Raw genomic sequence first — 15,066 nt, 5'->3', positions numbered from 1 at the left:
TAGACCCATGGATCAACATCTGGGAAAGGGCAATACAGTGCTGCCAATTAGCTTTCATTTTACACCACAGCCATACAGCCAATGTCCTGATGACCTTTCATTTCTGGAAGTCTTCTTCATTGAAAGGAAAAGGTACTGAAATCGCATTCACAACATTTTTCAGCAATTTTCTCTGGTTTAAGCAAATACTAGTTCTTGTAAGATGATGTTTACCACAACTTGTGGCCAGCATCCTGCCTGTTTGGTTCCCATTCTTTTTCAACTTTAATTTCTCCATCCAGATCTTGATTCAACTGGCAAGGCTTATAAATAATTACGAAAAAGAATGTTCTCAATGCACGAGACTCCCTACTTCGTTAGAGTCGGGAAAGAATCGTGTCTGTACACATCCTTTCCCTGGTTGATACCGGGAATATAAAAGAAGAAAACAATACTTCCAGTCTGGAGCAACATATCACCAATACCCCAATGCTTTAGATTGACCTTAGGCCAATACTCAAAATATTTGTAACTGGAAGAGATGAAAAAGTGAACAGAGACCAAATAAAGAAAGGAGGGTGGTGCTGTGTAAATCCAATCCACTCAAATTGGGACCAGGGCAGCATGTAAGATCAAACGTATTTTCTTCTTCTATATTTTTTTCTTTTTTGGAAATTTAGAATTCTATCAAATTTACAGAAGATATATCTCCACATGACCTGCTCCATTAAAGAGAAATGAAGTTGACGTCAGAGGAGAATAGAAGGCCACCTATCCATTATTGAGATTCCTTTCAGACTTTTCTTGCAGTGGCGTGTGCTTCTCTCATGCCTTGAGGTCCACACGCGGTGACCATACTGCATTCAAACCGTTTCACCACCACCTTCCCTCTATCTATAAATAGAGATCAAAGCAGAGAGCATAGAAGGCATAAGCATTCATATCAGCTACATAAACTCCTATACAACTTCCACTCTCTCCTCTAATTTCACTCATAATGTCGGACAAGTGTAGCAGCTGCGACTGCTCGGACCCCAGCCAGTGTACGTAAGTGTTCCTCTCTTATTTCTCAACTATCTTTACCACCATGGTAGCTCATGTCGTGTTCCTAATCATGTTCATGCATGTAATCAACTCTTATTCTCGTACAGTCTGAAAGCACCCTTTCTGTTAGATGATTTCTTATCGGGTCTTGAACTTCTCTAAATGTTTTCCTATTTTCATGTTTTGATTAGAGAAATACTGCAGTTTGATAGTATTGTGCTTCCAACAACAGCTCCTATGATTACCTTAAAGCTATATTCAACCCGTGTCCATGTTTGCTATACATCCGAATGATACAACTTTTGGTTCCAATGAGAACCATAACATACTAGAATATTTTTAAATGATACTTCCAAACCAGGTTGAGTTTCATAGAACTGAATAGCAAACTTACAAAACAGCTACTTTCTGCCAAGCATGAGCATCTCCAAAGAAAAGCTCCAAATGAAAGATTTAACAAATTTCACCGAAATATGCATGTGTTGCAGTCATGTACATCAATACTTTTTTCTGCCTCTTACTAATGCATGTGTAAAGGTGGATCTGTGATATTTCAACTGTTTATTTAAATATTATGCTTTTGTATCTGCAGGAAGAAAGGAAACAGCTACGGCATCGATATCATTGAGACTGGAAAGAGGTAACCGATAGTTCAAGAACTCAGAAACCATATTAAAATAACGCAAGCTAAGATAGAACCTGTTCTTCATAGTAATTACTACTTACTGTTGCCAAAACTATGAACTGAGGAATAAGGCCTTGTCTAGGTAACACAAAATCATGAACATGAAGATGATGAAGTTTGTCAGACTAAGAGAGAAGAAATTATTTAGTCTCTCTTCTTTCTCTTGTACCCTTCTCTCTGGTGGTTCTATTTGTTTTAGTTATCAAATAAAGAAAGAAATTATTATGGACTCTCCGTATACATGGAAGAAAGGAAGACTAGGTATATAGATAAGCCATATAAACTGCCAGAACTAACTTTCAAAGCATCATACTCTGAAAATTTTATGATGTGCCTCTTGTTTCCTAAGGATCAAATATAATTACAGATCGAACATATCACCCAACAAATTCAACCTTTTCTTAGAGGAACGAAAGAAAAAGCACACCAGATGCCACCCAGAAAAAATATTATGCACATATAATCTTTGAGACCACATTTGGAAGGCAGTGCTAAAGAATGATGATGATGGATGTCTTATTTTTGCAGCCATATTGAGACTTTTGTCATGGATGCTCCAGCAGCTGAGAATGGTGGAACGTGCAAGTGCGGCACCAGCTGTGCTTGTGTGAACTGCACATGTGATCATTAAGCGCATAAGCTAATGTGACTCAATGGGAGATCACAAGTCTTTCATAATAATGTGTTGTGATGAATAATTTGTTTTCTGTGTTGTGCTTCTTAATTATTATGCAACACCTGTGTGTCATGTGTATGTGTTTCCCCGCATCTGTGTAATGGTCACTCTGTGACCGTGTGGTTATAATGGATTACTATTAGTATATAATTTGCCTGACTTCTTATGATTGATCATTTATAGAATTGCAATAATTTGATTTTTGTTTTTATTTTCCTTCTAATTTCATTGTAACTAGGGTGTTTTCTCCTAATCTGCAGTTTTTGATTTGTTTGTGGCAAGCACCATTTTATGAGATGCATTCTCTCCATCTCCAAGCATGCCCATGGACGGTGCAAAGATCCAATATTTTGCAAAACTAACGAATAAAAAAAAAGAAAGGAAGAAGACAGACTAGTTCGAGTACAAACATTTAAGGGCTCAAACAACAGACAATTTCATCAGCAGGTTGGAAAATTTTGACACGAAAAAGTCTATATAACAACCAGTGTAACTTGGAAGAGGCAGTATATCTTGAATCACATGAAAACCTAATCAAACCTAGTCCAGTCTCCCCCCAAGTGCGGGATCAAAAGGAAATAAATGGAGCTCAGAGTGACAGACAGAGAGCAAGAGGGATGTAGTTAAACTTGAATCCTTTACGTTTGTGACATTTTCTACTAATTGTACTTGCCAGGAAGACAAGACATTTCCGCTTATTGTAAATAGTTCCCAATGCTAAAACATGGTTCAATCCTTATATTCAAGGTTTTTCTTGAACTTGCTGTGTAATCATGTTAGACATGCTTGAAAAGCTGATTCTAGTTCCTGGAAATGCTCTCACAACATGTCACCGTTTGTAAGTGAGCAAAGGCCCAATGCATCCTGGGAACATATTTCCTACTGAAGTGCATTATCAGAAAGTGAGCTAGGCCCAAAGATTTGAGGAATAATTTTCCTACCCAAGCCCAGGTTCAGGACAAACAAATTGCTGGTGCCCTTCAAACAGTGCTAAAAAATAACTTATCCATCCTGTAAAATATATAAAGCAAGGCGGCACATGTTTCTAGGAAGCTTTCTGACAAATTTTGAAGATTGTCCGTATTTGTATAAGAGAGAGGACATCAAACGTAAGCTGGGACTGAACCTTTTAATTTTTAGCATAACCAAACTGGATGGAATCCTTAATATACATGATTACTATTATTGTATACTGTTGATGCATACTTACATAGCCACCATGTTCACGAAAAGAGTTACTCCTGCAGAGTCTAAAAATAAATAAAACAAAATAAAGAAATGTGAAATTGTCATCTAAAAGTTAAGTGAAGCTGTCCTCTTCATTTCTTCATAATTTTTCAACGAGACAGATATCCAATAATGTGTATATAATCCTTAGATAAATAGGGTGATCTACAAAAAAGTATGGTCTTGCATTTGTGTCGAGTTTATCATGGATCTTTTTCAGATATGAAAACCCTCTGCCCGAAGACACTGAAGATGAGCCTCAATCCATTTAGAACAGGCAGATTCACCATGCTCCACAATGCATTCATCTCTCAGTTTCTTGGTGTCGGGGCAAGCACAGCAGATTTTCTTCTTTGGCTTTGAATCTGACCCGGATGTTGTGATAGTAGATCCTTGGCTTTTGTGCGTCTTCGACAACACCACAGTGGAGGAAACATTTTGCACTGGCAGCTCACTCATGTCAATTGTCCCTGGAGAATATATCATTAAGGAGGTGGAGAAATGAAAAAGTAACTTGTGGTAGGGTGAGTTCCAATTAATCGCAGTAGTTGGGAGCCATAATAAATTAGATAGAACCAAAAAGGAATCTTCAAATGTAGATTTACATCTTCCACATGGTTTTTTATTTTTCTTTTTTTGTTTTTTGGACAAGTAATTTTCCCTGGTAAAAAGGGAAATCTTAATGATGGGTGATATACTATTTTACGAAAAATGAAAAAGGGAGTAGCAGAAAACATTGGTCTAACTAAATTCCTAAGCAAAACATAGTTTCCAATTTTGCATCAGGAATACATCAATAGCAAATTCTTCCATGAAAAAAAGAAAACTAGTAAAGCAATATATCCCTTCTCCAAGGTACAAAACTCATTACTATTCATCATAAAACAAGGCCACAAACTTTCTTAGTTAGAGGCATGATTTTTCCACAAAAAGCTAAAGCTGCAATCTTTTGAGTCTTCCTCTTAGTCTCACAATATCCTTACAGTACAATAACAATCGCAAGCCTTAACAATCGCAAGCCTTAATCCTACTAGGTGAGGTAAACTATCCCAACATCCTTAAACTAATATAAAAAAAATATTAGTTTAATACCAAACTTTGACAAGATTTTTAATTTTATACTGAATTGTCAGGTCTAGTCCTGAGATTTTAGGAGCCCTAAGCGAAACTTTATATAGGGCCCTCTATGACTACATTTAAAAATAAAATTACATGTAACGAATACGAAATATTTGAATTTGATATTGTATTGATTTTCATATTTGAATTGATTTATTATGTCTACTACAAAATATTTATTTGGAAATGAAATGAGAAAAAAGCAAAAAAAGAAAAAAAAAACTCAAAGTTTATTCTATCTCAAGCAAGAGCGTTGGATAGGTTTGTCACTATGAACATTAGTAATACAATATAAAATTAAGAGTGTGATAATTTGGTGGATAAAGAGATTCAAAATGACATGCAAGAACAACATGAATTAGGTGATGCCGAAAATAGAAATGAGTAAGAACATAAAAATTTTGATAAAAAATGCTTAGCTTGTCCTTTGGACGTAACTAATCCAAAAAATTGGTCAAATATTGATAAAAAATTTATAGACTTATTGGTAGAAAAAGGTCTTATAAGAGGGAATGTGATTGATTTTCTTAAAGATTCAGAAAATAGGCATTTCTCTTCTACATATTACACTTGACATTTATCAAATGGTGAGAAGAGTGATACAAAATGTTGATCTACTCCGTTTCATTAGATAAAGTATTTTGCTTTTGTTGCAAGTTATTTAAACAAGAACGAAACAATATTCAATTAGCTAATGAAGGGACAAGTGATTGGAAAAATCTTGATTCTAAACTGAAAAGCCATGAAACAAGTAGTGGGTACATGGATAACATGAGAAAATGGATTGAATTGAAAAGGTGATTACAAAAGAGTTTAACAAATGATAAAGCTGTGTAAAGATCAAATCAACAAAGATATAAAACATTGGAAATAAGTTTTTGCGAGAATAGTTTCAATTGTTAGTTTTTTCAGTAATAATAATTTGGTATTTCGTGGAAATAGTAAAAAATTATATGAAGAAGATAATGAGAATTTTCTAGGTTTGATTGAAATGATTGTTGAGTTTGATCTAATTATGAAAGAACACGTTTAACATATTCAAGAAAAGGAAATTCACTATCATTATCTGAGTCACAAAATTCAAAATGAATTCATACTCATGTTGGCAAGTAAGATCAAAAGTGCAATCATTAAAACAGTTGGAGAAGCAAAATATTTTACGGTGATACTTGACTATACACCCAATATAAGTCATGAAGAACAAATGCCTTAGCAAGTCTAGTTAAGGTAAAAGAGTTTTTTTTTATAATTCCTTAAGGTAGACGATACTTCGGGGCAAGGATTGTTTGATGAATTGATAATTGCTCTACAAACACTTGAACTTGATATTGGTGACTTAAGAGGTCAAGGTTATGATAATGGTTCTAATATGAGAGGAAAGCATAAAGGTGTGCAGAAAAGAGTATTAGAAATAAATGCAATGGCTTTTTACACTCTGTGTGGTTGTCATAGTCTTAATCTTACACTATGTGATATGGCAAGTTCCTGCATAAAGGCTAAATCTTTTTTTGGAACTGTGCAATGCTTATATATATTGTTTTCATCTTCTACAAAGTGATGGAAAGTTTTGCAAGATAATGTGGAAAGCTTGACACTTAAGTCACTATCACAAACATGTTGGGAAAGTCGAGTTGAAAGTATTAAAGCAATAAGATTCCAAACTCCACAAATAAAAGTTGTTTTAACTCACTTGATGGAAACATGTGACGGCCCTAAAGCATTTCGAGATACTAAAAGTCTATTACATGACATTATGGATTTTGAGTTCTTGTTTGGCATGATTATTTGATATAATATATTGTCTGCTATTAATAGAGTAAGCAAAATGTTGCAAAGTAACGATATGGTCATTGATGTTACTATAAGTCACTTGGAAGCACTCATTTATTTTTTTGAAACCTATAGAGAAATTGGATTTGAATCTAATATGATTATTGCTAAAGAAATTGTTGCTCAAATGGAAATTGAATCTACTTTTCAAGAAAAGCGTATTATTCATAGAAAGAAGCAATTTGATGAAAATGCCAATGATGAGATAACACATTCAGCTGAAGAATTTTTTAGAGTTGATTATTTCTTATATGTAGTTGATCAAGCTCTTTATTTGCTTAAGTGTAGGTTTGAACAATTTCAAGAATATGAAAATGTTTTTGGATTTCTATTTGGTTTGAAAAAATTATATTCTACAGATGATGATTGTTTGAAGAGATCACGTGATAAGCTAGAAGAATTTTTGAGGTACAAGACGGATTCAGATATTGATGGACAAGAGTTATTCTCTAAGCTAAAAATTGTGAGATATTTGCCAAAAGAGACCAAGAAGGAAATTGAAGTGTTAGACTACATGAAGATGATGAATTGTTGTTTTCCGAATGGATGGATCACGTATAGAATATTTCTGACCATACCAGTTACAGTTGCCTCTAAAGAAAGAAATTTCTCAAAGTTGAAACTGATAAAATCTTACATTCGGTCAACAATGTCAGAAGAAAGGTTGAATGGATTGGCGATAGTGTCTATTGAAAAACATATGTTGGAACAAATTGATTGTAATAGTTTAATTGTTGATTTTTCATCTAAAAATGCTAGAAGAGTAAATTTAAAGTGAAATATTGTAAATTTTAAACTATTATTATGGTAACTTTGAATGTTTTTATATAGTAAAAACAACACAACAACATATCCAGCCTTTATTCCACTATGTGGGGTCGGCTACATGAATTCTAGACTTCCATATATTTCTGTCTTTTGTCATATCTTCATTTAGGCCCATATACTTCATATCAAATTTTAATGTTTCTCCCAAAGTCTTATTGGATCTGCCTCTACCTCTTTTTTTGACTAATTATTCCATTTCATCAATTCTCCTCACATGAGCGTCTCTTGGTCTTCTTCTCACATGACCAAACCATCTTAATCTAGTCTCTCTCATTTTCTCCTCGATTGGCACTACTCCTACCTTATTATGAATAACCTCATTTCTAATTTTATATTTTCTTGTATGGTCGCACATCCATCTTAGCATTCTTATCTCCGCTACGCTCGTCTTTTGCTCATGCTAGTATTTGACTGCCCAACATTTTGAGTCATACAACAGGGCTAGTCTTATAGCTGTCCTATAGAATTTTCCTTTCAGTTTTAATGGGATTTACTATCACATAACACCCCCGATGCATTTCTCCATTTTAGCTAACCTGCCTTAATTCTATGTGTGACATCCTCGTAAATTTCTCCATCTTTTTGAATCACTGATCCCAAATATCGAAAATGGTATTTTCTTTGTAAGATTTGGTCTTCCAATTTTATTATAACATCCTCCACTCTTGCATTCTTACTAAATTTACATTCAATATATTTTGTTTACCTTCTACTTAATTTAAATCCCTTAAATTCTAAATTGTTTCTCCACAATTCAAGCTTAGTGTTCATTCCCTCTTTTATTTCATCCACCAAAACTATGTTATCTGCAAATAGCATATACCATGGCACCTCTGTCTGAATGTGTTTAGTGAATTCATCTATTACTAAAGTAAATAAGTATGGACTTAGTGCAGAACCTTGATGCAGTCCCATTGTAATTTGAAATGGTTCAGTATCCTCTCCGCATGTTCTGACTCTTGTTTCTGCACCGTGATACGTGTCCTTAAGGGCTTGTATATAGGCTATTTGGACTCATTTCTTCTCTAAAATCCTACATAATACTTCTCTAGGAATCCTATCATAAGCCTTTTCTAGATCTATAAACACCATATGCCAATCTTTTTGCTGATCCTAATACCTTTCCATTAGGCGTATCAATAGGTATATAGCTTCCATTGTTGACCTACCAGACATGAAATCAAACTGATTTTCCGAGACATTTGTTTCTTTTCTGAGCCTTTGCTCTATTACTCTCTCTCAGAGTTTCATGGTATGACGCATTAACTTAATTCCTCTGTAATTTTCACAGTTTTGAACATCTCATTTGTTCTTGTATATAGGAATCAAAGTACTCTTCCTTCACTCATCTGGCATCTTTTTTGATTTAAGGATCGCGTTAAATAATTTTGTTAGCCAGAAGATGTCCTCTTTTCCCATGCATTTTCATGCTTCTATTGATATATTATCTAGTCTCACCGCCTTATGATTTTTCATCTTTTTTAATGCTTGTCTTATTTCATTTGAATTTATGCGTCGATAAAATGTATAACTCACGTTCCCTTCGGAGTTACTAAGATGTCCCAACCTAACTCTTGCGTCCCCACCATCATTGAATAATTTTGTGAAATACTCCTTCCATCTCTCCTTAATCGCTCCCTCATTCACTAATACATTTTGATTTTCATCTTTTAAGCATTTCACTTGGTTTAAATCCCTTGTTTTTTTTTTCTCTTGCTTTAGCTAATTTATATATATCCATTTTTCCATCTTTTGTATCAAGTCATTTATATAGATTCTCATATGCTTTTGACTTTGCTTCACTAACAACTCTTTTTGCTGGTTTTTTTGCTTCTTTATAATTTTTTAGGTTTTCTTCATTGTTATACTGATATACAGCCTTATAGCAAGTTTTCTTATTTCTAATTTTCAATTGTACCTCTTCATTCCACCACCAAGACTCCTTAAGGTTTGGGGCACCAAGACTCCTTAAAATTTGGGGCTCTACCATTTGTCTCTCCAAAGACTACATTTGTCGTGCTTCTCAAGGCAATAGCCATTTCCCTCCATATTTGGTTTGCCTGTCCTTCTCCATTCCATTCTCTTCTACCCTTTAGTTTTTCTTTGAAGATTAGTTGTTTCTCCCCTTTTAAATCCCACCACTTAATTCTTGGATTTTGTTTTATGTGATTTTTTTTCTTCCAATTTCTTACTTGGACGTCAAGTACCAAAAATCTATGTTGAGTAGTCAAACACTCCCTCGGTATCACCTTACAATTCCTACAACATAACAGATCCTCTTGTCTCATGAGAAAGTAATCTATTTGGGTGCTTGATGTGACATTTTTATATGTGATTTAAGTGTTCGTCCTATTTTTTGAACCTAGTATTGGCTAAAATGAGCCCATATGCCATAGCAAAATCTAGAATACATTTACCCTCATTATTAATTTTCCCGAATCCATACTCTCCATGTACCGCTCTATAACCGTTTCCGTCTCTACCCACGTGACCATTTAAGTCACCTCCTATAATCACTTTCTCTCATCTTGGTATCATTCGTATGAGTCCCTCTAGATCCTCCCAGAATTTTGTTTTTATCTCCTTATCTAACCCCGCTTGTGGTGCATATGTACTAAAGATATTCATAGTCATTCTTCCTATACCAACCTTCACCATAATAATCCTATACCTTATTCTCTTTACATCCACTATCTCATCTACTAAGATTTTATCCATAATAATCCCCACTCCATTTTTCGCTCAATCATTTCCTGTGTACTATATTTTATATCCAATTTTCGATAAAGTTTTTGCTTTTTTCCCTACCCATCTCGTCTCTTGAAGGCACATAATATTAATCTTTCTCCTAATCATCACATCTACCATTTCCATAGCTTTGCCTGTTAATGTTTCTATGTTCCATGACCTAATCCTTAATCTATGATTTTGATTTTGGACTAGCTTCTTTATCCACATCTGTCCAAGCAAATGCAGGAACCCTTGTGATAGGATACTGATAATCAAAAGGAACTACAAGCTGGAAATTAACAAAATGACAAGAAAACTAGGCAATTCGAGAGGCCCTCAACTCTCCCAAGAACTCAATACCAAAATCTTTCCCCCCTCTCAATATCTTCACCCTCTACATATATCCCTCTCTCCCCCCTCAACCGCATTCTGTTACGCACACTTGCTGGGTTGTTACACAACCCCCCAATTTTCCCACTCTATCCCTTACGCATATGGCTGGCTGTTATGCCAGCCAGCCAATTTACCACCCCACCCCTGCCTCTTAGACCTTCTTTGGTAAGTCCCATGAATCGGGACCTATCACTTTGCTCACTTGTCACTACATCCGGGCGTCGATGCAGCGGCCCTATCTTACTTGACACTACACGCGAGCAGTGTAGCGCGTCGCTATGAAAGATTACGCCTCAACAATTTTTCATAATTTGTCTAGAGTTCATGTCTTGGATCCGACTAGATTTTACGTTGGCTGTTGGCTACCTAACACAACCCTCCTCTTTTATTTGGTCTTGGGACCGACAGGGGATAACATCCCTAGGCAAAGTTGAATGTGTTTATATAATAAAAAAATTTATTCGTATTCATTACATGTAATTTTATTTTTAAATGTAGTCGTAAAGGACCCCATATAAAGTTTCACTTAGGGCCCCTATAATCTCAGGGTCAGCCCGACTGCCACCATCAAAAAGTTAATTAATGCACGGCTGTTAAAATATACAAGCTGGCATGCTGATGTGTCAAAGCATCGCTACCGTGGCATAAAACGTTGCTTAGCATTGAACGGGTGAGTGTATTTCAGAGGGAAAGGTAGAGATTGGGATCAAATTGATTTTGAAAGCCTAATCTCCAAGAAAAGGGGGAAACAAGAGGAAAAGAAGGAGAGGCCAAAGCTGCCGGAACAGGTGTTCAATTCATCCTCTTACTGCTTATATACATATTTCTGATCAGTTTCAGCTATCCCTTTCCAGAAAATTAGAAAGTCTCTACTTAGTCTATATCTATCTTTAAGTGATAATCATGGACTAGCAACGGAAGCAATTGAGAAGATGATGGATCAATTGGCCTGGACTCATCTTCAATTTAGACTTCAGAAATGATTCAAACTGAACCAAGCATGATCTTAACACCGAAGATCAAATTTTAAACTATATATCGGCAAATTTCCTTTCCTTTCCTTTCATTTTCTTTTTCCCTTGAGAATAACAAAGCTTGTTCAAAAACCACTTCCCCAACATGTAAACATTTCCTCAACTCACCAGAAGCGTTGGACAAGAAAGCCTCAATGGAAGCCTCAATCTAACGCCACTTTCAAGCACATACCAATCTCATAAAAACGAAAAAGAAAAAAGAAAAAGACGAATCAATTTCTCAAATCAAAAGCAAACGATCAATCAAAGTCTCAAACACCTGTCAGACAATCCAAGACATATGCATGACCAATTTCCTTTCTTCCAATCAACAAATAACTCAGAACCCATAAACTATAGAGGTACCCATAAGGTAACTCGTCGTCAAAAAGTGTGCCGACGAATGATTAAGTAAAGGAAATCAATCGGAACACAAATTTATCGCTGTAAAACACGATCAGGATAAATCCTATGTTCAAGAAACAGGATTACATAAGCTTAAACAGGAAAAGTAAATACCTTTAAGCTGTTCTTGAGTTTGACGGGTACTCAAAAGAGTGTATTCGCAGCAGACGGCAAGAACAGCGGTATGCGCGTCGTCTCGGATTTTTACGCGCCACGATGCCTCGCGTAGAGGAGAAATTATTATGCTTTTAATTTTTACAAGTAAATAAATTATAATTTCATAAATCTTGATATTATATTGAAGGAAAGGAAGTATTATTTTCATGTCCACCTACATGTTGATATTATATCAAATCGAGCGATGTTATATCATAATTTGAGTACTATGATTTAATAATTCTATCAGTATATTAGTTATTTATTCCGTTGATTTAAACTACATAATTTTGAAGATCGACTAAATTCATGAGTTGATGTTCACGTTATACAATGATTTGAATTATAAATATGTCTTGCATCTTAAATCATTATTTAAAAATTAATTAGGGATTGATTGAGCTCGGGCAAATGTTTGAATCTATTGCTTAGGAGGATCCCACCTCTGATGGTTTTTCAAGTTGATTCTCTTGTTTATCATTAATGTTGTGAATAAATATTTCTCATGACTTCTATACATTTTTTTTTTATTAAAAGTCTTGTTTCAGTGGTTTTTTTTTTAGATCTTCTAGGTTAGACTCTCATTATGAAGTTCAGGGTGTGCCCTAATTGTAACTACAGATATTTTAGTATTTTTCCTTTTAATGTAATTCTTATTTACAAGAAAAAATTATTTAATCAACTAATTAAATGACTGTATTTTCTTTTCATTATTGAAAAGCAAACGGACTCTATCGATTATAGAAAAACAAACAAGCAAGAGCATTAGTGATGGCTTCTAAAACTGATCGTCAAAATTTTATCTCAATAGGAGCACATGTAATAAAGAATAAGACCGATTCTCGTGATATACCCTCTAATGCTAATGACACTTAAAAAAAGAATAATAATAAATTTATAGACAAATGATTCTATTTATTGGAGGCACTTTTTATATAGCTTAAAAGAAGACAAAATATTTAAAGTTATTCTTGAAATTTGATAAGAGTTCTATTGTCAAATTTAACCCGAGTCCTCTCAAATTGAAGTCTGAGTTAATCCCTTGTATCTAAATTTGAGTTAGAGAAGGGGCATTTGCCAAATTTGGGAATGCTTTGTGCCAAAGAACAATATAAGCAGAACATATTGAAAGTGGTAAAGCTTTGTTTGGAACAACATTAATATCATCGAAAACTGGAAGAATAAATTGGTAGGAGCGCCTGAAGAAATCATTTCGAGAACCTGATTCATTCAAAATTTACAAGGAAGGTTCACACCAACATGGACCCGAGCCATAAAAGAGTACAAGTTTATGTATAAAGCATGAAGAGAAAGAACCCAGAACCGAGTCTATCTGATCTACTCCAGTTTTGAAGTGATTCAGTTACAGTTTTATTAAGATTGGATTAGTCATACTTGTCCCTCCATGAGTACACAAGGAAGAAAACCCAAGAAAGCCCCATCACAATGTCTCCAACGATCTGTCTCAGCCAATCGTGGCCGAGCTCTTCGAGCTTCCTCTCGAAGTGAACCCTCCAGGCTGCCATGGCGACATGAAGAAGAGCACATCCTCTAGCAAAGAAGCCGTGGAATTTTGTGTCTTCAACAAATGCCACCATGAACAGGAGAAGCCCAATGCCAAACAAGAGTAACCCGGAGAGTGAATCCGAAGTTCGGATCAGGAGCTGATCGTGGGGTGTTGACCCCACGAGCTTGCTGGCGATTTTAGTGCCATGGCCAAAGACACAGAACTCGTTGGTGTAGAACATCATCATGGCTCCACAAGCCAGAGCAAACATAGAGTGGAGCATACAAATAAGGAAGAAACCAGATGATGCCATGGACCAAACCGGAGACTGGATCAAGCCGACTCCACCAAGCCCACGAGCTAGAATTTGGACCAAGAATTGAGGCTAAACAGCAAGAGCCGCTATAAACCAATAGTGCCCATTATTCAAGTGAAATAAAGGAACCCCTTTGATCAAAATCCTGACCATAAATCTCATTGCAAAAATTAGAATTGCTAGATGAACCAATTAATCAGAAAGCTCCTAAGATCTCCCACTTTGGATTGAAATGCGAAATCACAAAGAACCAAGGGCAACAACCCAAAAAGCAGAGACCTGTAAAGGGAATAAAAGCTGCAGAGGATACATCATAAAAAAGAAAATCATGGTGTTCTTGGGATTGACGCTAGTGGTGTGGGACTGGGACTCTCTTCTTAGTTCTCTCAGCTTCTTTAGGGGATTACAAGCGTATATCTCTATAAACCCATATATATATATATCCATGTTTCTTTTACATGACAGGAATGGAACTGAAATGAATTGCCATACCCATTCATTAAGGCGTGCTGATTTGCTTAAATTGCACTGGGGTTGCTCTGCTTCTGTGGATCCACACCTACCCCATCCAGAGAAAATTTTGATATTTCTTCCTCTTGGGTTCCTCTCCTGTCTTCGTCTCTGTGCAGAGAGCTTCTTATATTATAATATATTATCTCGTATGTATTATTAGCATTAAGAGGCATTCATCTCTTGATATTTTCTCTTTACTGATAAGCGCTATAATTGATTTGGATATGGTGGATGGTCGTTTGAATGTTATGTAGGCCAACTCAGGAAAAACAAACACACAATTGACAATATAGACTGAACTTTTTACTAAAAAAGAAGGAACTTTAGTCAAAAAAATAAAAAAGAAAGTTACTATAACCTCAATACTTATCAACTTCTCCCTGTTCATTCTCTGTCCTTTCCCCAACCCATTGTCTTGTCAACCATATCCATTAACCTAGATAAGAGATTTTGTGCTGAAATATAATTATATAATACCTTAAAAATAATCGTGTCACACGAATTATTGGATGCAAGTCTAGTAAAAGATCATAATCATATCATATAGAGGGTTGGATTTGAATCTACCAACTAATTTTGATAAGAAGTGACATAGACCTAGATTTAAATATGGGCTCAAATTCAGCCCTTTAAACCAGATCTTTT

The 15,066-nt window shown here is 35.3% G+C and overlaps 2 protein-coding genes and 1 long non-coding RNA gene across 8 annotated transcripts; 1 reads left to right on the top strand and 2 right to left on the bottom strand.

Annotated features, from left to right (window-relative positions):
- The first annotated feature begins 590 nt into the window (after window positions 1-590).
- Window positions 591-2,534, top strand: LOC127791874 (uncharacterized). Of its 5 annotated transcripts, none has more exons than XR_008021014.1 (4): window positions 591-605; window positions 790-1,026; window positions 1,616-1,663; window positions 2,237-2,534. It is a non-coding gene; the product is annotated as an uncharacterized LOC127791874 (long non-coding RNA). The 5 variants fall into 5 exon arrangements; XR_008021013.1 differs by having other exon boundaries at window positions 777-1,026; XR_008021011.1 differs by having other exon boundaries at window positions 713-1,026.
- Window positions 2,535-3,502: 968 nt separating this feature from the next.
- On the bottom strand, window positions 3,503-14,536 carry LOC127791872 (cytochrome c oxidase copper chaperone 2-like). Of its 2 annotated transcripts, none has more exons than XM_052322030.1 (2): window positions 14,401-14,536; window positions 3,503-4,081 (listed from the first exon to the last, which is right to left on the bottom strand). In XM_052322030.1, exons 1-2 carry the CDS (start codon window positions 14,402-14,404, stop codon window positions 3,828-3,830), a joined length of 258 nt encoding a protein of 85 aa, XP_052177990.1. In that variant the 5' UTR covers window positions 14,405-14,536; the 3' UTR covers window positions 3,503-3,827. The 2 variants fall into 2 exon arrangements, with proteins under 2 accessions (XP_052177990.1, XP_052177989.1); XM_052322029.1 differs by lacking the exon at window positions 14,401-14,536 and adding an exon at window positions 12,044-12,420.
- Window positions 13,289-14,546, bottom strand: LOC127791873 (uncharacterized). Its single transcript, XM_052322031.1, has 2 exons — window positions 14,401-14,546; window positions 13,289-13,994 (listed from the first exon to the last, which is right to left on the bottom strand). The coding sequence occupies exon 2, from the start codon at window positions 13,903-13,905 to the stop codon at window positions 13,471-13,473; it is 435 nt and encodes a 144-aa protein (XP_052177991.1). The 5' UTR covers window positions 13,906-13,994; window positions 14,401-14,546; the 3' UTR covers window positions 13,289-13,470.
- Window positions 14,547-15,066: the final 520 nt, after the last annotated feature.

This window comes from Diospyros lotus, chromosome 15 (assembly GCF_014633365.1).
Source record: "Diospyros lotus cultivar Yz01 chromosome 15, ASM1463336v1, whole genome shotgun sequence".
Taxonomy (NCBI): Eukaryota; Viridiplantae; Streptophyta; class Magnoliopsida; order Ericales; family Ebenaceae; genus Diospyros; species Diospyros lotus.
This window is presented reverse-complemented; position numbering and strand designations above follow the sequence as displayed.